The sequence below is a fragment of the Lycorma delicatula genome, chromosome 13, assembly GCF_047948215.1.
Source record: "Lycorma delicatula isolate Av1 chromosome 13, ASM4794821v1, whole genome shotgun sequence".
NCBI lineage: Eukaryota > Metazoa > Arthropoda > Insecta > Hemiptera > Fulgoridae > Lycorma > Lycorma delicatula.
Genome location: NC_134467.1, coordinates 44,300,350 through 44,325,049, shown reverse-complemented (window position 1 = coordinate 44,325,049; position 24,700 = coordinate 44,300,350). Strand labels below are relative to the sequence as shown.

The following is a 24,700-nucleotide window of genomic DNA, read 5'->3' as shown; positions in this document are numbered from 1 at the left end:
AAGATCTATTGTATGCATACAAAGGATATACTCCTGATTATCCGGTTGTCCGGTTATCCGGTCATTCTCTTATTCCGAAATTTAGCTATATCTCCGAAACGGTACGACCAATTTACAAAAATCAAACAGCCTATTTGATAGCAGTACAAGTTCTATTGTATGCATACAAAGGATATACTCTTGATTATCCGGTTGTCCGGTTATCCGGTCATTCTCTTATTCCGAAATTTAGCTTTATCTCCGAAACGGTACGACCAATTTACAAAAATCAAACAGCCTATTTGATAGCAGTACAAGTTCTATTGTATGCATACAAAGGATATACTCTTGATTATCCGGTTGTCCGGTTATTCGGTCATTCTCTTATTCCGAAATTTAGCTATATCTCCGAAACGGTAAGACCAATTTACAAAAATCAAACAGCCTACTTGATAGCAGTACAAGATCTATTGTATGCATACAAAGGATATATTCTCGATTATCCGGTTGTCCGGTTATCCGGTCATTCTCTTATTCCGAAATTTAGCTATATCTCCGAAACGGTACGACCAATTTACAAAAATCAAACAGCCTATTTGATAGCAGTACAAGTTCTATTGTATGCATACAAAGGATATACTCTTGATTATCCGGTTGTCCGGTTATTCGGTCATTCTCTTATTCCGAAATTTAGCTATATCTCCGAAACGGTAAGACCAATTTACAAAAATCAAACAGCCTACTTGATAGCAGTACAAGATCTATTGTATGCATACAAAGGATATATTCTCGATTATCCGGTTGTCCGGTTATCCGGTCATTCTCTTATTCCGAAATTTAGCTATATCTCCGAAACGGTACGACCAATTTACAAAAATCAAACAGCCTATTTGATAGCAGTACAAGTTCTATTGTATGCATACAAAGGATATACTCTTGATTATCCGGTTGTCCGGTTATCCGGTCATTCTCTTATTCCGAAATTTAGCTATATCTCCGAAACGGTACGACCAATTTACAAAAATCAAACAGCCTATTTGATAGCAGTACAAGTTCTATTGTATGCATACAAAGGATATACTCTTGATTATCCGGTTGTCCGGTTATCCGGTCATTATATTATTCCGAAATTTAGTTATATCTCCGAAACGGTACGACCAATTTACAAAAATCAAACAGCCTACTTGATAGCAGTACAAGATCTATTGTATGCATACAAAGGATATATTCTCGATTATCCGGTTGTCCGGTTATCCGGTCATTCTCTTATTCCGAAATTTAGCTATATCTCCGAAACGGTACGACCAATTTACAAAAATCAAACAGCCTATTTGATAGCAGTACAAGTTCTATTGTATGCATACAAAGGATATACTCTTGATTATCCGGTTGTCCGGTTATCCGGTCATTATATTATTCCGAAATTTAGTTATATCTCCGAAACGGTACGACCAATTTACAAAAATCAAACAGCCTACTTGATAGCAGTACAAGATCTATTGTATGCATACAAAGGATATATTCTCGATTATCCGGTTGTCCGGTTATCCGGTCATTCTCTTATTCCGAAATTTAGCTATATCTCCGAAACGGTACGACCAATTTACAAAAATCAAACAGCCTATTTGATAGCAGTACAAGTTCTATTGTATGCATACAAAGGATATACTCTTGATTATCCGGTTGTCCGGTTATTCGGTCATTCTCTTATTCCGAAATTTAGCTATATCTCCGAAACGGTAAGACCAATTTACAAAAATCAAACAGCCTATTTGATAGCAGTACAAGTTCTATTGTATGCATACAAAGGATATACTCTCGATTATCCGGTTGTCCGGTTATCCGGTCATTCTATTATTCCGAAATTTAGTTATATCTCCGAAACGGTACGACCAATTTACAAAAATCAAACAGCCTACTTGATAGCAGTACAAGTTCTATTGTATGCATACAAAGGATATACTCTCGATTATCCGGTTGTCCGGGTATCCGGTCATTCTATTATTCCGAAATTTAGCTATATCTCCGAAACGGTACGACCAATTTACAAAAATCAAACAGCCTATTTGATAGCAGTACAAGTTCTATTGTATGCATACAAAGGATATACTCTTGATTATCCGGTTGTCCGGTTATCCGGTCATTCTATTATTCCGAAATTTAGTTATATCTCCGAAACGGTACGACCAATTTACAAAAATCAAACAGCCTACTTGATAGCAGTACAAGTTCTATTGTATGCATACAAAGGATATACTCTCGATTATCCGGTTGTCCGGTTATCCGGTCATTCTATTATTCCGAAATTTAGCTATATCTCCGAAACGGTACGACCAATTTACAAAAATCAAACAGCCTATTTGATAGCAGTACAAGTTCTATTGTATGCATACAAAGGATATACTCTTGATTATCCGGTTGTCCGGTTATCCGGTCATTCTATTATTCCGAAATTTAGTTATATCTCCGAAACGGTACGACCAATTTACAAAAATCAAACAGCCTACTTGATAGCAGTACAAGTTCTATTGTATGCATACAAAGGATATACTCTCGATTATCCGGTTGTCCGGTTATCCGGTCATTCTATTATTCCGAAATTTAGCTATATCTCCGAAACGGTACGACCAATTTACAAAAATCAAACAGCCTATTTGATAGCAGTACAAGTTCTATTGTATGCATACAAAGGATATACTCTTGATTATCCGGTTGTCCGGTTATCCGGTCATTCTATTATTCCGAAATTTAGTTATATCTCCGAAACGGTACGACCAATTTACAAAAATCAAACAGCCTACTTGATAGCAGTACAAGTTCTATTGTATGCATACAAAGGATATACTCTCGATTATCCGGTTGTCCGGTTATCCGGTCATTCTATTATTCCGAAATTTAGCTATATCTCCGAAACGGTACGACCAATTTACAAAAATCAAACAGCCTATTTGATAGCAGTACAAGTTCTATTGTATGCATACAAAGGATATACTCTTGATTATCCGGTTGTCCGGTTATCCGGTCATTCTATTATTCCGAAATTTAGTTATATCTCCGAAACGGTACGACCAATTTACAAAAATCAAACAGCCTACTTGATAGCAGTACAAGATCTATTGTATGCATACAAAGGATATATTCTCGATTATCCGGTTGTCCGGTTATCCGGTCATTCTCTTATTCCGAAATTTAGCTATATCTCCGAAACGGTACGACCAATTTACAAAAATCAAACAGCCTATTTGATAGCAGTACAAGTTCTATTGTATGCATACAAAGGATATACTCTTGATTATCCGGTTGTCCGGTTATTCGGTCATTCTCTTATTCCGAAATTTAGCTATATCTCCGAAACGGTAACCAATTTACAAAAATCAAACAGCCTATTTGATAGCAGTACAAGTTCTATTGTATGCATACAAAGGATATACTCTTGATTATCCGGTTGTCCGGTTATCCGGTCATTCTCTTATTCCGAAATTTAGCTATATCTCCGAAACGGTACGACCAATTTACAAAAATCAAACAGCCTATTTGATAGCAGTACAAGTTCTATTGTATGCATACAAAGGATATATTCTCGATTATCCGGTTGTCCGGTTATCCGGTCATTCTCTTATTCCGAAATTTAGCTATATCTCCGAAACGGTACGACCAATTTACAAAAATCAAACAGCCTATTTGATAGCAGTACAAGTTCTATTGTATGCATACAAAGGATATACTCTTGATTATCCGGTTGTCCGGTTATCCGGTCATTCTCTTATTCCGAAATTTAGCTATATCTCCGAAACGGTACGACCAATTTACAAAAATCAAACAGCCTATTTGATAGCAGTACAAGTTCTATTGTATGCATACAAAGGATATACTCTTGATTATCCGGTTGTCCGGTTATTCGGTCATTCTCTTATTCCGAAATTTAGCTATATCTCCGAAACGGTAAGACCAATTTACAAAAATCAAACAGCCTACTTGATAGCAGTACAAGATCTATTGTATGCATACAAAGGATATATTCTCGATTATCCGGTTGTCCGGTTATCCGGTCATTCTCTTATTCCGAAATTTAGCTATATCTCCGAAACGGTACGACCAATTTACAAAAATCAAACAGCCTATTTGATAGCAGTACAAGTTCTATTGTATGCATACAAAGGATATACTCTTGATTATCCGGTTGTCCGGTTATCCGGTCATTCTCTTATTCCGAAATTTAGCTATATCTCCGAAACGGTACGACCAATTTACAAAAATCAAACAGCCTATTTGATAGCAGTACAAGTTCTATTGTATGCATACAAAGGATATACTCTTGATTATCCGGTTGTCCGGTTATTCGGTCATTCTCTTATTCCGAAATTTAGCTATATCTCCGAAACGGTAAGACCAATTTACAAAAATCAAACAGCCTACTTGATAGCAGTACAAGATCTATTGTATGCATACAAAGGATATATTCTCGATTATCCGGTTGTCCGGTTATCCGGTCATTCTCTTATTCCGAAATTTAGCTATATCTCCGAAACGGTACGACCAATTTACAAAAATCAAACAGCCTATTTGATAGCAGTACAAGATCTATTGTATGCATTCAAAGGATATACTCCTGATTATCCGGTTGTCCGGTTATCCGGTCATTCTCTTATTCCGAAATTTAGCTATATCTCCGAAACGGTACGACCAATTTACAAAAATCAAACAGCCTATTTGATAGCAGTACAAGTTCTATTGTATGCATACAAAGGATATACTCTTGATTATCCGGTTGTCCGGTTATCCGGTCATTCTCTTATTCCGAAATTTAGCTATATCTCCGAAACGGTACGACCAATTTACAAAAATCAAACAGCCTATTTGATAGCAGTACAAGATCTATTGTATGCATACAAAGGATATACTCCTGATTATCCGGTTGTCCGGTTATCCGGTCATTCTCTTATTCCGAAATTTAGCTATATCTCCGAAACGGTACGACCAATTTACAAAAATCAAACAGCCTATTTGATAGCAGTACAAGTTCTATTGTATGCATACAAAGGATATACTCTTGATTATCCGGTTGTCCGGTTATCCGGTCATTCTCTTATTCCGAAATTTAGCTATATCTCCGAAACGGTACGACCAATTTACAAAAATCAAACAGCCTATTTGATAGCAGTACAAGTTCTATTGTATGCATACAAAGGATATACTCTTGATTATCCGGTTGTCCGGTTATTCGGTCATTCTCTTATTCCGAAATTTAGCTATATCTCCGAAACGGTAAGACCAATTTACAAAAATCAAACAGCCTACTTGATAGCAGTACAAGATCTATTGTATGCATACAAAGGATATATTCTCGATTATCCGGTTGTCCGGTTATCCGGTCATTCTCTTATTCCGAAATTTAGCTATATCTCCGAAACGGTAAGACCAATTTACAAAAATCAAACAGCCTACTTGATAGCAGTACAAGATCTATTGTATGCATACAAAGGATATATTCTCGATTATCCGGTTGTCCGGTTATCCGGTCATTCTCTTATTCCGAAATTTAGCTATATCTCCGAAACGGTACGACCAATTTACAAAAATCAAACAGCCTATTTGATAGCAGTACAAGTTCTATTGTATGCATACAAAGGATATACTCTTGATTATCCGGTTGTCCGGTTATCCGGTCATTCTCTTATTCCGAAATTTAGCTATATCTCCGAAACGGTACGACCAATTTACAAAAATCAAACAGCCTATTTGATAGCAGTACAAGTTCTATTGTATGCATACAAAGGATATACTCTTGATTATCCGGTTGTCCGGTTATTCGGTCATTCTCTTATTCCGAAATTTAGCTATATCTCCGAAACGGTAAGACCAATTTACAAAAATCAAACAGCCTACTTGATAGCAGTACAAGATCTATTGTATGCATACAAAGGATATATTCTCGATTATCCGGTTGTCCGGTTATCCGGTCATTCTCTTATTCCGAAATTTAGCTATATCTCCGAAACGGTACGACCAATTTACAAAAATCAAACAGCCTATTTGATAGCAGTACAAGATCTATTGTATGCATACAAAGGATATACTCTTGATTATCCGGTTGTCCGGTTATCCGGTCATTCTCTTATTCCGAAATTTAGCTATATCTCCGAAACGGTACGACCAATTTACAAAAATCAAACAGCCTATTTGATAGCAGTACAAGTTCTATTGTATGCATACAAAGGATATACTCTTGATTATCCGGTTGTCCGGTTATCCGGTCATTCTCTTATTCCGAAATTTAGCTATATCTCCGAAACGGTACGACCAATTTACAAAAATCAAACAGCCTATTTGATAGCAGTACAAGTTCTATTGTATGCATACAAAGGATATACTCTTGATTATCCGGTTGTCCGGTTATTCGGTCATTCTCTTATTCCGAAATTTAGCTATATCTCCGAAACGGTAAGACCAATTTACAAAAATCAAACAGCCTACTTGATAGCAGTACAAGATCTATTGTATGCATACAAAGGATATATTCTCGATTATCCGGTTGTCCGGTTATCCGGTCATTCTCTTATTCCGAAATTTAGCTATATCTCCGAAACGGTACGACCAATTTACAAAAATCAAACAGCCTATTTGATAGCAGTACAAGATCTATTGTGTGCATACAAAATATATACTCTCGATTATTTGGTTGTCCGGTTATCCGTTCACTCTCTTATTCCGAAATTTAGCTATATCTCCGGAACGGTACGACCAATTTACAAAATCAAACAGCCTATTTGATAGAAGTACAAGGTGTAACGTATGTATACAAAAGATACTCTCGATTATCCGGTTATCCGGTCATTCTCTCATTCCGAAATTAGTTAAATCTCCGGAACGGTACGACAGATTTTAAAAATTGAAACACCGTATTTAATGGTAGTACAAGGGCTAAAGTTAAAATTACGAAATCGAAATGAATAATTAAAATACCGGAAAAATGAATAGTAAAAATCTTTTAATTACAGTAATTTTTCGTAATAAACAATTAATGTGAGGCACGTAAAACTGAATCGTGTCATGAAAACATTTTCAAAATTATAAAAAAACAAAACGCACATTTGGCTGTACCTTATGGGTTGTGTGTAAAACAGTTACAATTATTTTGTATTATTTTAGTGAATTTTATAACTAAAGTTAAAATTATATATTTTTACACAATAACGATAATTAAATTAGTTTTTAAAAACTGAATCTCCTTTTACGATCCAAAGAGTAGAGCGAAGCGATGCTTGGCTATGAAGTCCAGCGAAGTCGGGCTGAACAGCTAGTATTTAAATAAAATGATAAATATTTTAGATTAAGTCACAACTTAATTGGAATTTTATGGAACGAGGTTTTAGTCGCGAGACAGGAAAGTTCTACAGAGTGTTGTGAGCTTTTATATATATATGACTATAAGGTCTAATTTTCAACAAGAGAGAAAGAGGAAACAAAGAAGCTTATTAACGAGAAAACCGTTTATTGTGTTAAAACTCATTAGCATGTTAATATGTGGTTAATTCGTACTTAATTACAGTACTTAATTTAACTTGTTGACTGGTCTTAATGTTTCGGATCGATGTCACTTATTACGAACAGTATGAAACCTCGTGATGTATAATATCACATTTCAAAACTGTTTCATTTATAGCATCGTCCTATTTTTTTCCAAGAAGTTAAACTGAATTTAAATTTTGTAAAACATAATTTTATTTATGATGAATAAATAAAAATTAGAATTAATTTTTTCAACACGGACAGAATTATTTAAAATCAATAAAGATAACAAGGTTTTTCAAATTTTTTTTTTTGGTTTTAACTTATAGTTTTAGTATTTTATAAAAAAATAAGAAATAAAATTTTTTGTAATATATTACGTAAATTCGTTTATATTATTTGAAAAAAAGACATTAAAATAAGACAAATTTTGTATACTATAATTTTGATTGGTCTTCAGTCTTCATTAATTTTTTAAATATTTTACTATTTTTATTTCTATTTTATTATTTCTTTTTTTTTTTGATATTTCAATAATTGAAATATCGGTATAAATACAATGAACGGCATAGATGAAGTCCTACGCAAGAACTATCGCATGAAAATAAATAAGAAGAAAACAAAAGTAATGAAATGTAGTAGAAATAACAAAGATGGACCACTGAATGTGAAAATAGGAGGAGAAAAGATTATGGAGGTAGAAGAATTGTGGTATTTGGGAGGTAGAATTACTAAAGATAAACCAAGCAGGAGGGATATAAAATGTCGAATAGCACAAGCGAAACGAGCCTTCAGTAAGAAATATAATTTGTTTACATCAAAAATTAATTTAAATGTCAGGAAAAGATTTTCGAAAGTTTGGAGTGTCGCTTTATATGGAAGTGAAACTTGGACGATCGGAGTATCTGAGAAGAAAAGATTAGAAGCTTTTGAAATGCGGTGCTATAGGAGAATGTTAAAAATCAGATGGGTGGATAAAGTGACAAATGAAGAGGTATTGCGGCAAATAGATGTAGAAAGAAGCATTTGGAAAAATATAGTTAAAAGAAGAGACAGACTTATAGGCCACATACTAAGGTATCCTGGAATAGTCGCTTTAATATTGGAAGGACAGGTAGAAGGAAAAAAATTGTGTAGGCAGGACACGTTTGGAATATGTAAAACAAATTGTTAGGGATGTAGGATGTAGAGGGTATACTGAAATGAAACGACTAGCACTAGATAGGGAATCTTGCAGAGCTGCATCAAACCAGTCAAATGACTGAAGACAAAAAAAAATTTCAATAATTATTTTATTTTCAACAAAAAGGTATAGGTCAATGCTATTAAGTCTTGTTTCAGAGAGCTTAGTGTTGGGACCAATACTATAGAATTTAGAATAGGAACATTAGATTCAAGACATGAATATAGAGATAAAATCTTCCTGTTGATTAGGTCAGGCGGAAAAGATCCCTAAGTATCCAGCAATTTACATACCAAAAGTCGAAAACCTAACCAAAATATTTTCAGATATCGGGGTAGAATTTTTTTTTGTGTTTAACCTTCGGGTTCACCGTTAGGTATTGCTTCAGAGGATGAGATGAATGATTTGTAGCGTGTGTGAAAATGCCATGCTTGACCGGGATTCGAACTCGGGACCTCCGTATAAAAGGTTGAGACACTACCACACGCGCCACGGAGGCCGACATCCGGGTAGACCTAATAAAATGGCCCATTATGCAGGGTTATCATAAAAGAATGGTGCGGTTTTGAACATGGTTTAAATTAAAACAGAATTACTTACAGTTTATGTTTTTAATTTTACAAATTTGTCCTCTCAAACATTTTTTTACATAATTAATAAATTTCAATATGTGCGCCCTTAGTCGCTCGACAAATGTCCAAACGATACTCGACTTCTCTCCAAACATTAGTTAACATTTCTTCGTTAACGGTTATCATTGCTTCATTAATCCTGTTTTTAAGCGGTTTAGGTCGCGAATTTTTTGTGTATAAACAACGCTTTTGATGTACCCTCACAAGAAAATGTCACAAGGTGTCAGGTCTGGACTCCTTGGAGGCGAAGTACGGGTCCTTGCCGGCCTATCCATCGATCTCCAAATTTTTCGTACAAAGTGTCCGTGACTGATGCATTGAAGTTTGGGGGAGCACCATCTTGTTGGAAATGAAGTTGATGAATGTTTTCGAGTTCATCCGGCTGAGGAAAGCAATAATCGGTTAACATGTCAAGATACACGACTCCATTAATTGTTTTTTCAGCAAAGAAGAAAGGCCCTATTACACCACACCAAACATTAACTTTAGGCGAATCGCGTTGTTTCTCGATAATTGCGTGTGGGTTTTCAGAGCCCCGTATTCGTGAATTGTGTCTGTTAACGCATCCATTCACGTGGAATGTAGCTTCGTCTGTAAAAATTATATCGTCTAAAAATGATTAGTTTTCTCTTATTCTGTCCGACATTTCAACAGCGAAATTGTAACGTTTTACACCATCATCGGGTTTCAATTCCTGCAGTATCTGTATTTTATAAGCGTGTAATTTCAGTTTTTTATATAAAACTTTGTGAACTGTTGATTTTGCAGTACCTAATTCGACGCTTCGACGGGGGATGGACTTTCCAGGACTTCTAATTGCCGATCGTCTAATTAGTTCAACAGTTTCGTCCGGTACACTCGGTCTGCCGGTTGATTTCTGTTTCTTAACCGATCCGGTTTCTTCGAATCGTTTGAACCGACGTGTTATGTTATTTTTGTGTGGCGGATCTCTTCCGAATTCACGTCGGAACGCACGTTGAACTAAAATTACGGATTTTAATTCGGCCATCAATAAAACACACTTTGCTTTGTCTTTATCCGAGAACATAGCAACTCGCTAAACTCACCGCAACAACAATACAAGAACTGACGTTGTGGTGTTACGACTGCTGATAAACAAACTTTTGGGTTGGAGGCTTTAAGGGAAACCAATATAACATCTAGAAATTTCCCTACAATCTTCCTATGAAATACTGAAACCGCACCACTCTTTTATGATAATCCTGTATATCGATGTAAAAACGTATCGTAGTCCCATTTTTCGGTTGTAACTACTCCGTAGTTTAATTTGAATTTATCGGAAAAGGTTTCTAAGTGTAAAACGTAAAATTTTTCACAAAAAAACTTGTAGTAACATTTTCATAAGTTCATAAATAAACGAGAGAACGTTCTTTTTTTTTAACCTCCGGGACCACCGATGAACGATTTGTAGCGTGTGTGAAAATGCCTGATCGGGATTCAAACTCGGAACCTCTCAGATGAAAAGTGGTAGCATCTCGACCTTTCATCTGGAAGTCTCGGGTTCGAATCCTGGTCAGGTATGGCATTTTTACACACGCTACAAATCATTCATCTCATCCTCTGAAGCAATACCTAACAGTGGTACCAGAGAATAAAAAAAAAAAACAAAAAGAAAAACGCGAGAATGATTCGTTATTTTATAACAATTTTTTTTTACAAAAAAAAGTCGTCTTTTATCTAAAAACAATTAAATTTTGAAAATTAAAAAAAAAAAAAAATCGAAGGTTAACACCAGTGATCTTTATATAACTGGATATGAGGAAATCCCATGTTATGGAATTGGTAAAATTTGAAAAATAAACTAGCGCCACTAGAACTGGTAGAACTGAATAAAATAAAACAGCGCATGCGCAGAGATAAGTGTAAGAGTAGAGATAAACTTGAGTAAAATAAACACCCCTTCCATCACGATTGTTGTCGCGCAAGCGTACAATGGTTTTAATTAGTTCTAGCCACTCATTCTGGAGCGCTGTAGTATGCTTCAATATTGAACACATAATCACGGAGTTCGTTAGAACTTCGTCAGTAACAGGCAACAATGTCAACGAACTACGTTTACAGTCCTAAACACGACGTAACCTAACCGTGAAATAAAAATGGAGGGAAAAAAATAAGCGTGAAACATTATATTTCAGTTAAATTAGATTAGTTATAAATAATACTTTCAAAAAAAACCTCGAATTTTGTTAAAGAATGTTTTTTTTGAATTTGATGAACCGCGGACTCGAATATGTTATTTAATTATTTTTTTAATGTCTATTTACGAATCGCGCCGCCAGATAGCAGTACTGTATAGTACTAGGTAGCGTACAAAAACATCATAATGTACTTGAAATAATAAAATTTAAAATAAAATATACTACAACTTGTTTTAATTGTAAAAGGTCTTATGTAAATGAAACTACTGAAAATGAAACAATTTTTTTAATTCTCATCACTTCATTTAAAAAAAAAGTATTAGTTTACAAGAAATTATAGCTGCTAATAAAACAAAAAAAAAAAAAAAATGACGAACTGTAGGAAAGTGTTGCAAATATGGCGACAAAGATTTGTTACATAATAAACAAAAATATTTCGATTAGTAAAATTTTTATTCGACAATTACAACTAGTTGAACTAATCGATGGAGAAATAAATTAAAGTTCATTTAATAATAACAATATAAAAAGTGTGTCCACGGATACGATAAAAATCGAGGAGGGTTACACTTACAAAGTAAGAAGTGCAATATTACATTACGGATCTTCGATTTGTAAAGGTATGTGTAAAGGTATGTAAAGGTATTCGATTTGTAAAAAGGAAAAATGTGGTATGAAGGAATGAAATGAATATCAAAAAAAAAAAAAAAAAAATTGGCCGTGATATTCAATCTGTTTATTCTAAGGTGGTAAATTTTAATAGTAAATCCATAAGATATCAATCACTAATTCATAAAAAAAAAAAAATAAAAGAAAAATCTAACAAAACACAGTGATATAAAAATAAATTACATTGGAATTGTAAACCGTACGGTAAGAGTCTTCCTCTCAAAAAACAAAAAAATTCTGTAATAAAAATAAAACTGTTTTTAACAAAACGGTGCTGATATCAAAAAAAGGTAAGACACTACATTTCTATTATCAAAATATTTTATTAATTTAGAATCTTCTTTAAAAAAAAAATACACGATAAATACAGAGTGTCCCATATAAAACGTAACCCATGAATCACTCATCCATGAAATTTCAAAAGTCAAGCTTACAACACTACTCGTTACTGAAACGGACTCGTCCAACATCTGAACATCGCGGCGACGCAGTAGAACACTACCGATAGTAACAACAATGCAATCATAACGTTCAGTGTATCGCTAGAGACAAGATGGTGTTTTCGCTAGATGAACGTGTTTTCATTGTCGAGTCGTACTGCAGTACGAAATCAGTGGTTGCAGTGCAAGATTTGTTCCGCAAGTACCCAGATAAACCAGCTCCTAACAAAACATCAGTATTAAGGTTAGTCGCAAAATTTAGAGAGACTGTTCTGTTAATAACAAGGAACACAAAAGATCTGCGTCGGTGTTGAATACAGATACAGTCGCTGAAATCAAAGACCGATTACTCGCCTCGCCAAATAAATCGATCAGACGTTTGTCTGCTGAAATTAATTTGTCTAAATCAACTGTTCATCGGGCGACCAAACGATTACAATTACGACCTTATCGCATTCAAACGGTTCATCGACTTCTTGAGCCCGACAAAGAAAAACGGCTACAATATCGTCAACGGTTCCGTCGATTTCTGTGCGAGGGAATTAACGTTATGGATTCGTTATTTTTCACAGATGAAGTATGGTTTCATTCGGATGGCTACGTAAACAGCCAAAACCGTAGAATTTGGAGCGCTGGAAATCCCCAAGTTTATCACGAAAAACAATTACACCCGCAGAAGTCGGGCGTGTGGTGCGCGATATCGCGGAAGAAAATAATCGGTCCTATTTTTTCGAGTACACCATTAATGCAGAACGATATCAGGATATTTTATTTCAGTTCATCGCACTCTTGGAAGAGGAAGACAGACGCTGCCAGCTGCAACATGACGGTGCGATATCGCACTACGCAGGTTCATCTTCTGATTTTGTTGATGAATTCTTCGGTAATCGTGTTATTGATCGATAAATACACTTATCATAATATAATTTTGACTGCGGCGGATTTTTTTCTACGGGGTTACCTCAAAGAAAAAGCCTACAGCAACAAACCACGAACACTTGAACGATTAAAAGTCAATATTGAACAAGCTGTATTAAATATCCGGCCACAAACTTTGAAAAAAGTTGCAAGAAACGCCGTAAAAAGAGTTGAAGCTTGTATTCAAGGAGATGGCGGCCACTTCCGACATTTACTCTAAATATAAGGTAATGGATGGTAATAATAAAAATTACATTTACATTTACACATGTCTTTTTATTATTTCAATACCTACCAATATAAGGTTGGGTTGCGTTTTATATGGGACACTCTGTATATGTAATAGACAATATATATACAATAATAGATAAATAATAGTTAAGCGTTCCATATAATAGCAAAAAAAAAATAAAAATTTGTTACAAAACTTTTCAGCCCGATTTAATTTATACGTAATACATATCACATTTACAGAAATAATACAATTCTTATGGTAATTCGTTGTTTTTGAAAATCAACCACCAAAGAACACCAGTATTCACGATCTAGTATTCAAATCTGTATAAAAGGAACTAACTGTCTTTACTAGGACTTGAACACTGGAACTCTCGTCTTCCGAATCGAAATTTTATCTGAGAGACTCTTACCGTCCGGTTTACAATTTTATTGTAATTTTTTTGGATTGTATAATCCAAAAAAAAAATTTAGGACTATTGTAACATCTAATTGTGAACCTCTCTTTTTGATTGCAATCGACTGAACCAAAAGTGTCCAAAAAAGCCCAAAAATCAAAACAATTTAGATTTTGAACTTTTTCTTAAGTGTAGTAATAAGCCCTCATCGAAAATTTCTCAACGATATATCATAAGTAGTACTTATTTTCATTTGGTCTAAAGTTATAACCAAATGAAATTTTAATTAATTAAATATTTGGATCGTACAAGGGGAAAGCACATCGGTTCGAATCAGACTTCATCTTTTAATTTGAATATATTGATTTATTAATAATTACTGATTATAATAACGTTTTTAAGATAAATAATAATTCAATAATAATAATTTAAAAAAATCAGAAGTTAATGAAATAAAATTTTATGTACTTTTCATTAAAAAAAATGTTAATATGTAATTTAATAGGCGTACAAGGAAGTCATGTGATGCCCACATCAGATTTTTTTTTGCTTACAAAACTTTTTTTTTTATTAAGTGTATGAAATCAGAAATACTAATTATTATTATCTCCGAAATTAACCAGAAGAAGTAGTAGCTTGAAAAATAACCTATACCTAATAACCACCGTTATTATTAGGTATTGCTTAAGAGAATGAGATGAATGACAAGTAACGTGTAAAAATGCCAAGCCTTTCCGGGATTCGAACCCGGGACCTCCGGATGAAATGCCAAGACGCGCCATGGAGGCCGGGAATAATTATTTATTTAGATTAAGTTATTTTAACTTAGACTTATTTCCTAATGAGGAAGGGTGCTTAACTGAACAATGACGAACCCTTTTTTCGCTTTTCTTTGATCAATTTTCATCATTAAAAAAACAACATATTTACACAAGAGGTAATCAGTTTTGTACACCTAATAATAGCATTACGAGACGCCGCCTGCCAGGGCAACCAGCCCGGAAGGCCTACCTGCGGATCCGTGCCTTAGGCACGCCCTGCAGCTAGTATATATATATATATATATATATATATATATATAAAAAACAATTTGTTCTCACTGATTGATTTACTCACTCATTAACGTACAGTCAATACTGCTAGACCTAGAAACTTGAGAATTCGCATGTAGCTTCCTATAGGGGTGTAAGCACGCACTAAGAAAGGATTTTTCAAAATTCTTCCCTTAAGGAGATGAAAAGAGGGTTACATTTCCTACTACAGACGGGATTATTAATTCTCTCCCAGTTAACATGGTACCGGATGATTAAAAAAGAACTTCACATCTTAAAAGCGTATAAAAATTTATTGAGATAACTTACAGATTCGATTGAAGTATCATTTCATAGAAAAGAACATCAAATTTTTCGCCCAACACTCACTGTGGATCGATGTGACTTTCATTCGTAATGCTACATACTTCTCACTTGAAGCCAATTTCATTCCAGACTGTAGACAGCAAGTCGGGAGTAACTTCAGCAGCTGTGGCATTAATTCGAAGGCTTTTCTCAATAAGATCATCCCAACTCCTTAGGGGAAGACGTTCCGGTCATAGTGACGTTCCGGTCACCACACCCCCCTCCCATTCATAGCCCTGTTGGGCTTTAACGGGAATCGTCTATCGCCCTCCGAATTTTTACATCTCATAGTAATAAGCCTGGCCTTGTTGGGATGCCACCGATGTAAATGCGTCTGTAGACATTTATATCAGTGATTTTTAACTCGGTTTTTGTCTTCGTTATAGGCCTCGTTCGGACATCTTGAATGTTCTTTCAATACGAGGCAAACGCAGTACATAAACCCGATATTTAATGAAACCCAGAAGAAAAAATCTAACGTGGTCAAATCTGGGAACGAGGTAGCAATGCAAATTGGATCTTCACAACCAATCCGACGACCTGGGAATCGAGTATCAAGAAAATCTCGGAATTCTAGAAGGTATTGAGGTGGTCTTACTGATAGAAATGGTGTCTATCTTAGCCATCATCCTTTAACTGAGGAATTAGAACATTTTGAAGCACGCCCAGATAAACGATACCATTTACGGTTGCCTTCTGGAAAAAGAACGGCTCATTCTGTATGGAAGAAGAAAAACCTGTAACGACAAAGGTTTGATGTCAAAAGTAAACTGTACCCCTATTAGGAGACTTCCTATCGTACTTTCTTGGAAAATTACGTTGAACTGCAGTTTTTGACTGTAAATCGTGAAACCAAAACACACAGCGAGCATGTTCCGTACCAGTAAATGTAGCCGTTTGAAATAAACACTGGTGAGAGTACTGGTGCCCGAATTCGGTACCAGTCGAACGACGTGAGTTATAAGTTGACGTGTTTTGGTATGAAATGAGATCTCAACCGAACCTGTAAGTTATTTAATAAACTTTTTTGTACTTTTAAAGTTATGAAGCCCTTTCCGAATCATCCGGTATAATGAAGTAAATGGTTAATTATTTTCTTTAATGAATATCTTCAAATCAATATATATTCTCAATATTATATCAGTGTTATTCTCTAATCCATGAAGATAATTAATCCACCGTGTGGGGGGGGGCTCCAGTCCAGTTCTGGCTAGATGGGAAGGAGACGAGCGAAGCGGAGAGATCGATTAGTTTATTATAAATTAATTGTATATGTAGGATTATAACAGAGTAGAAAAATATTTTTTCTTCTAAATAACCAAAAATTCAAATAAACTGTAATTAATATTTATAAGTTCGTAACTACTGACTGTATCATAAATAACAATTTACTAATGGTTCATTTGTCACATATATTTTCTTCTATTCGAAAAAAAAAATTAAAATAACTGGCTTTTCCTAGCCATTTCATTTTAAATGTTTTTTTTTTCCATTGCATTTCACAAAACACGTTATAAATTATATGAAGAGTTACTGGGAGTACAAATATATTTCTACGTTAGAAATAAATGCGATGACGTTCAAACTATTTCTAGCAGTGACATTAACAAAACTGTCGTGTTTTTGAATGAAATAATGCATTAGTACTCAGAAAATATACTGTTTGTGAGAAATGTCTCTGTTTATTTAATTTAATTTGGTAACAATGTTTTTTTTTTGTTGCTTTTTTTTATTTAAGTTAACACCATGAAATATAACTAGAATAATATATTTTTAAATTTATTTAAAATAATTACTTTGATTATACGCTAAGGTAATTAAATATCCTTTATTTAAAAGGATATTGATTTATTTTGAACTAGCCTGCCTTTTTAACTAGGGCCCTCAAGGCGGGCTGCCCTGGCGGGCGGCGTCTCGGAATGGGATTATTAGGTGCCCAAAATTGATTACCTTTTGTGTAAAAATATATTCTTGAGAATGATGAAAATTGATTTAACGAAAGTTAAATTAGAAATTTAACTCTAGAAATTGATACTAACGAATCGGAATTTTCCACTAGTGATCGGTACATTCCGGTGCCTACTTTTTGGTTATAGTTCATTATTTTATTTTTCATAATATATTTTTTATTTTCTACTTTTTAGTGCATTTAACATAAGAATGGTTTTTAAAAAAAGTTTCTTTATATATTTTTTACTTTTCAGTCTACATAAAATTATACTTTACAGCTGCGCTAGCGCACAGGTTTGAGCGTATTTAGCGAAATACCGTATCGGTACGTTTTACAATTGGTGAATCCAATCAAAACACGGGGCTAAATGATTTCATCTCCGGATAACCAAGATCCGGTCGATCGAGAGTGTACCCGATGCGTTAAACAGTTAGCGCTCGACCTGGTGATACATACACCGTTTGAATCGTGAAAATCGGACGAGCGGTTGCCGAGATATTACGGTGGCAACCCATTACACACCCTCCCAAACTTCGGCGTCCCAGGGGGCGCTTAAAAGTATTATCATTCAACGACTTTCCACTGGGGAGCCGATTGAGTATCATTCAGGAGTCGAAAAAAATTTTCAGAGCGCTAGAACCGACCGTTTTTGAGATATTTGCGATTTTCGTCCGATCCAGTTAAAAAGTACTAAATTGTTCCAAAAACTTCGATATATGTATATCGCATATATATATGCGGTATATCGATATGTAATAATATAACAAGTATGCACCTGACCACCACGAAACATGAACTAACAATTCGGGATTTTCCGTTAGTGATCGGTACATTTCGGTGTTAAGGTAAGGAAACGCACCGGGTTGGTCTAGTGGTTAACGCGTCTTCCCAAATCAGCTGATTTGGAAGTCGAGAGTTACAGCGTTCAAGTCCTAGTAAAGCCAGTTATTTTTACACGGATTTGAATACTAAATCGTGGATACCGGTGTTCTGTGGTGGTCGGGTTTCAATTAACCACACATCTCAGGAACGGTCGAACTAAGAATGTACAAGACTACACTTCATTTACACTCATACATATCATCCTCATTCATCCTCTGAAGAATTATCTAAACGGTAGTTACCGGAGGCTAAACGGGAAAGAAAGAAGACACATATACAAATGCCGTTTACTAGGGTAGAATATATATTATTTTCCCGGTTATAGCTTTAATGCTGTAATAGCACATTATATAGAAATTGTAAACATCATCGTATCAGGGGTTTTGGAAAATGACAACGTTTCAAGAACCTGGGTGCTTACTTCGCCAAAATGGATGTTTTGGCATCGATCTCCGGTTATGTATATCTGAGATTAGCTATTAGGATGAGAATTGATATGTTTAGAGAGCTTCGGTGTGAAAGGATATAGGTATTGATCTCGTTCATCAAAGCAGAGAGAGATATAGTATGTTTCATTAGAAGTTTTATCAAATGTATGAATTTGTTAGTTGATTTTTTAGTAAATCAAGAAAAATTTGAGAAGGTTGAATTGTAGAACAAAATTTTCGTTGTTGCAATCGACATTAAATATTTTTGATATATAACAGATTCAATCAAATAATGATTTGAGTGCATAGTCTAATTGAAATTAGACATGGGAATAGTTTTTATGAAAAATCTTCGGTGTTAAAGGAAGGCGCGAGGATCGCGCTTCCCGAAAGGATCGCCCACCGGGACTACGGTCTTACGTTCTCCCTGCCTTACCTCTAATGGGGAACACCTGAAGGGATGCCCCACCGTTATTAAGGGTCTGATTTACCCCCGCATGGCTTCACCAGGAGTCCCCGTCCATTATCGCCTGTTTTGCTACAATTTTTTTTTTGTCTTCAGTCATTTGACTGGTTTGATGCAGCTCTCCAAGATTCCCTATCTAGTGCTAGTCGTTTCATTTCAGTATACCCTCTACATCCTACATCCCTAACAATTTGTTTTACATATTCCAAACGTGGCCTGCCTACACAATTTTTTCCTTCTACCTGTCCTTCCAATATCAAAGCGACTATTCCAGGATGCCTTAGTATGTGGCCTATAAGTCTGTCTCTTCTTTTAACTATATTTTTCCAAAAGCTTCTTTCTTCATCTATTTGTCGCAATACCTCTTCATTTGTCACTTTATCCACCCATCTGATTTTTAACATTCCCCTATAGTACCGCATTTCAAAAGCTTCCAATCTTTTCTTCTCAGATACTCCGATCGTCCAAGTTTCACTTCCATATAAAGCGACGCTCCAAACATATACTTTCAAAAATCTTTTCCTGACATTTAAATTAATTTTTGATGTAAACAAATTATATTTCTTACTGAAGGCTCGTTTACTTATGCTATTCGACATTTTATATCGCTCCTGCTTCGTCCATCTTTAGTAATTCTACTTCCCAAATAACAAAATTCTTCTACCTCCATAATCTTTTCTCCTCCTATTTTCACATTCAGTGGTCCATCTTTGTTATTTCTACTACATTTCATTACTTTTTTTTTGTTCCTGTTTATTTTCATGCGATAGTTCTTGCGTAGGACTTCATCTATGCCGTTCATTGTCTCTTCTAAATCCTTTTTACTCTCGGCTAGAATTACTATATCATCAGCAAATCGTATCATCTTTATCTTTTCACCTTGTACTGTTACTCCGAATCTAAATTGTTCTTTAACATCATTAACTGCTAGTTCCATGTAAAGATTAAAAAGTAACGGATATAAAACGTTTTTTATTTGCTACAATAAAAAACCGATTTAAAAAAAAAATTATTTGCTTTTTATTGGCTGTATTTATATTAATTTTATCATAATTAAATCACCTACAAATTTTATTACTAAATCTTTAGCATTTATTAGTCATTTAACAAAGCTATTGTACTACAAACTTAAAAAAAACTGACACTGAATTTTGATTTTTGGTCGGTTATCTTAAAAACTACTGAAGTTATAGTTCTGCGAGCTGTTTTATCGTATTACCCAGCTCATATGAAATAACATACACATACATAACAAACCACCAACTTAATTCCTTAATTTGGGTTCCCAAAAATTACAGTAGGGATTATTTTTATTAGAAGAGCTGCAATCCAGGCGAAATTTTTCACTAGCCATAACTCGAACCTTTCTAGACTTATGTTTATATGAACTTTTCTCATTATTTTCACCAGTAGAACATCTCCTAAAAGTTCTTCCGTTTCTTGGTGGGACAATTTGTAGATTTTAGCTTTGTTTTTTTTTGTAGAAAACTAAATTTGTTTCTAGCCTTGTTGAATTGTACCAAATCTGGTTAAATGTTATTGAAATAAATGATTAATCCATTAAAAACAGTTTCAAACTACAAAATACAAGGGGAGTGAATGTTACTCGAACTTAAAATAACATATTTTTTAAACTTTATTACTCAAAATTAAAAATCCAAAAGTAACCAATAGTTTTTATATATGGGACATGGAAAAAGTTTTACAAAAGTAGGATCCAATGGGATCAGAATTAAGAATTAAAATTTTTATTTTTGTAATTTTAATATTATGTTTTTTAAATTGAGGGGGGTTGTTATTTTAACTGTGGCATTAAAAAACGGTAGCTGTCAAGTAAACACCTGAAAAAATTTTCTTCTCTTTAAAACCTAGTTAAAATCTGATATAATTTCGATATGTTTTGTTTTTAATAAACTTCGAAATTATTACGTTTTTATTCAGTTTCCATGGGCTTTATTCATACCAGTTTACTGAGAATTAAATTCTTATAAGTTTCATTTAAAACTTGTGACCCCGATCTTTTGTCTTTTACACAAATTTAAAAAAACAAAAGTTTTTCAGGTTGGATTTTATATTTGTTTCACCAACCATTTTTCTAGCTACGGCAAGATCTCTCTCTCTCTCTCTCTCTCTCTCTCTCTCTCTCTCTCTCTCTCTCTCTGTGTGTGTGTGTGTGTGTGTGTGTGTGTGTGTGTGTGTGTGTGTGTGTGTGTGTGTGTACGGGCAAATACAATTACCGTTACTGGCTTGCCAGGTCTGATATAGTGCAATGTTAAGTGTAAATATACCGGTAAACATGTTAGCTGGAACAGACTCAGCTCAACCACTCCTAAGACGTATGGTTAATTCAAACCCAACGTACCCACGATCTAACATTCAAATTCATATAAAAGCAACTACGTTTACAAGGATTTGAATCTTACAACACTCGTCTTGGAAAATTATATGATTTTGCGAGAACTTAACTATTAGACTAATCCGGCATTGGATTTCATATAAAACCACTAAATTTAATCCTTAATTTAAGTCTCAAGATTGGGCTTAATTTTACTGTAGATGCAGATATTAGGGGGACATTTTTGGCCTGCCGATACTCGCTAAAGAAATGTTACTGAACCTTTGTTTATATGAATTTTCTTCAAAAATTTTACCTGTAGAGCATTTATTGAAAGTTTATTACATTCTTTGCATAACACGAAGACAACAGAAGAAGAGAAAAAAGAACGAAGAATCACAAAGCGATTCGCTATCACGGACTGAAATCCGGCCGACCGATCCCAGTCGAGATGTAGCACGAATGATAGCCACAGTGAAGAAGTGTCTAACTTCATCTTACTAATTACCCACCGTCCTTTCCTAAGTTACAATTTTACTTCAGTCAGCACATGCGACTCCCCCTGGAGAAGGGAGCGTATTGTTTCCCCCAAACATTAGGACCCCGGAAGGCGTATTCCTGTTAGCCCAAAAGGACTTCTGTGGTCGACCTGAAGGGGAATTACGCCGGGAGTACGAGGGTCGTATACGCCTAACCTTCCACGATCATCCCAACCCCGTAGGGGAAGACATCTCCCCCCGTTTCTTGCCCTGATGGACTTTAACGGGAGTCGTCTATCGCTCTCTTACTTTTTACATCTCATAGTAATAAGCCTAGCCTCGTTGGGATGCTACCGATGTAAATGCCTCCGTAGACATTTGAATCGGTGATTTAATAACTCACTTATTGTCTTCGCTGTAGACCTCGTCCGGACATACCTTCCACGACGGGAGGCCGAGGCATTTGGGATGCGGTTTCGAGCCGGGCCAGAACCGGATCGGAACGGTGATCACAATGCACCGGAGCTAAATTTCGTCCAGTTGCCCATCTCCCGTCTGCGGAAAAGGCTACAAAGCCTCGCGATGGAGGCATGGCAGCTTGAATGGCACACCACGACTAAGGGTAGATCCTTGTATAATTTTATACAGGATTTGGGGGATGGTATGCCTCGAGTTCCTTTTTAAGGGCGTCGGGTGCCCAGGTGCTCACCAACCATGTGAATCTAAACCAATATCTGTTTCGGTTTCGCCTGGTGGCTGATGAGTTGTGTGTCTGCGGGGAGGTCCAGTCTAATGTACACATGATGTACGACTGCCCGGCCCTTGGGGGGGCCAGAGACCGTGCCACCCTGGAACTTAGAGGTCAGGGGGAAACCTGGCCGCTCACAAGCGGCGAGGCAGTGTGGCGAGAGCCGCACTGTCGGACCGTGTGGGAGTTCCTCGATGAGGTTGCTATGTTCAACCGTCATCGGTAAATTTAAGGGATTCTTAATGTAATTGCATTTGGACTCCTAATAGCTTTGTTGCTTGAAACCAACCTTGGTAATAGGGCTGGCCATCAGCCAAATCAGCTCCAAGCGCTGTTAAATGGTGGACAGGTACTAGCTGGCATACAGCGACCGAGGCGTGGTAGCCAAAATTGTGTCTTTTAATTTATCGACGTTTAGTAATAAGTTGTACAAGGGGTGAGCCTTCCCGATCTAGTTTTATGTTTGACAAGTGAGCGATTGGGAAACTTCAGCGGGTGCTGTATGGCGCCCCGCTTGATTCGCTCACGCACGTTAGGTAGCTTACTAGGAGCTTTTAGGATTTGGGTCGCTAAACCGTTATGAGGCACAGTAGCCGTTTTTTGGCACGGAACATTTGGTCTATGCTCTAGGGCGACCGAATGGGGTGGTGGTGGGAGAAATGCCAGTTAACCAAATACCTTCCACGATCAGCCACGGTAAAGTAATTCGCACTGATCTGAAGGACCGGAGCGCAAAAACCAAATCCGTCCGTAAATAAAACAAAAATTCATTACCGCAATTAAATAAATAATGACCCGAACGAATAAAAGAAAGTCACAGCAGAAAGGTACATTTGTCCAGGTTCTGCGATTGGTAGAGAGACAATAAACTCTCGCTATTCTTGCGGTTCCTTCCGTTACAGATTAGATTTCATATAAATTAACTAAATTTATTCATTAATTTTGGATCTAAGAATTATAATCTTGTTGAATTTTATCAAAACCGCAGAAGTGAAGGGGAAATCTTTGTCAGCCGATATTCGCTAACGAAGGTGTTTCCAAAACAATATTTATGTAAATTTTCTTCCTTTTTTTTTTTACCAGTAGAACGTGTCCTGAAAGTGTTTTATATCCTTTATGAATCATTATTGTTGTAAAATGTAATTTATTAGATAGATAATTTAATTAATAAAATTTTTGTGACAAATATTATTCTACATTTTAAACTAGAATTGAAAAATAAACATATAAAATACAATGTAATTTATAACTGTACAATCATAAAATACAAAATTATAAAATCTTAAAAAAACTGTTACATAATATAAATAATTTAATATATAACTTACCTATGAAATAAGTCAAAATGTTCAGGATATTGCAATAATATCATTTTATTTTCTTTACTAACGACAAATGAATATAATTCAGTCGATAATATATATTCACGAGCAAGCGACTCAAAATGTATATGTTGTGTCAAACTATACAAAGATGATTTACCGGTACCTAAATACCATGTACCATATAAACTAGCCATATTTGTATTTTCAATTGCACATAATATATTTCTATATGGTTCAAATAACCTATAAAAAAATCATAAATAGATATTTGTAAAAATATAAAAGTCCATTTATATAAATAAAAACAATTTAATAATAAATAAAATTTCTTCATATTAACGATCGTGACGGACCGTTACGCCTTTCTTCATATATACGAGGTGCGACAATAAAGTAATGAGACTGATTTTTCTTTACAAGACGTGGCAACCCTGCAGCTTGCGTAGGCACACCATCTTTGACCTTGGTCTATAAGCTACTTCTAGTCCAAGCGGCACATTGATGCAACTGCTCGGTCGTGATTTGTGCTATAATAGGTGAACACGTGTTTGTGACTCTCGTCACAAGA

At 35.3% G+C, this 24,700-nt stretch overlaps 1 protein-coding gene across 6 annotated transcripts in view; it reads right to left on the bottom strand.

Annotated features, from left to right (window-relative positions):
- LOC142333959 (atrial natriuretic peptide receptor 2-like) overlaps window positions 1-24,378 on the bottom strand; it is an 80,021-nt gene extending 55,643 nt beyond the window's left edge. For all 6 annotated transcript variants that reach the window (XM_075381607.1, XM_075381606.1, XM_075381609.1 and 3 more), the window contains exon 1: window positions 24,136-24,378. In XM_075381607.1, coding sequence (XP_075237722.1) covers window positions 24,136-24,326 — 191 coding nt within the window. In that variant the 5' untranslated portion in view covers window positions 24,327-24,378. The remainder of the gene's footprint in view (window positions 1-24,135) is intronic.
- Window positions 24,379-24,700: the final 322 nt, after the last annotated feature.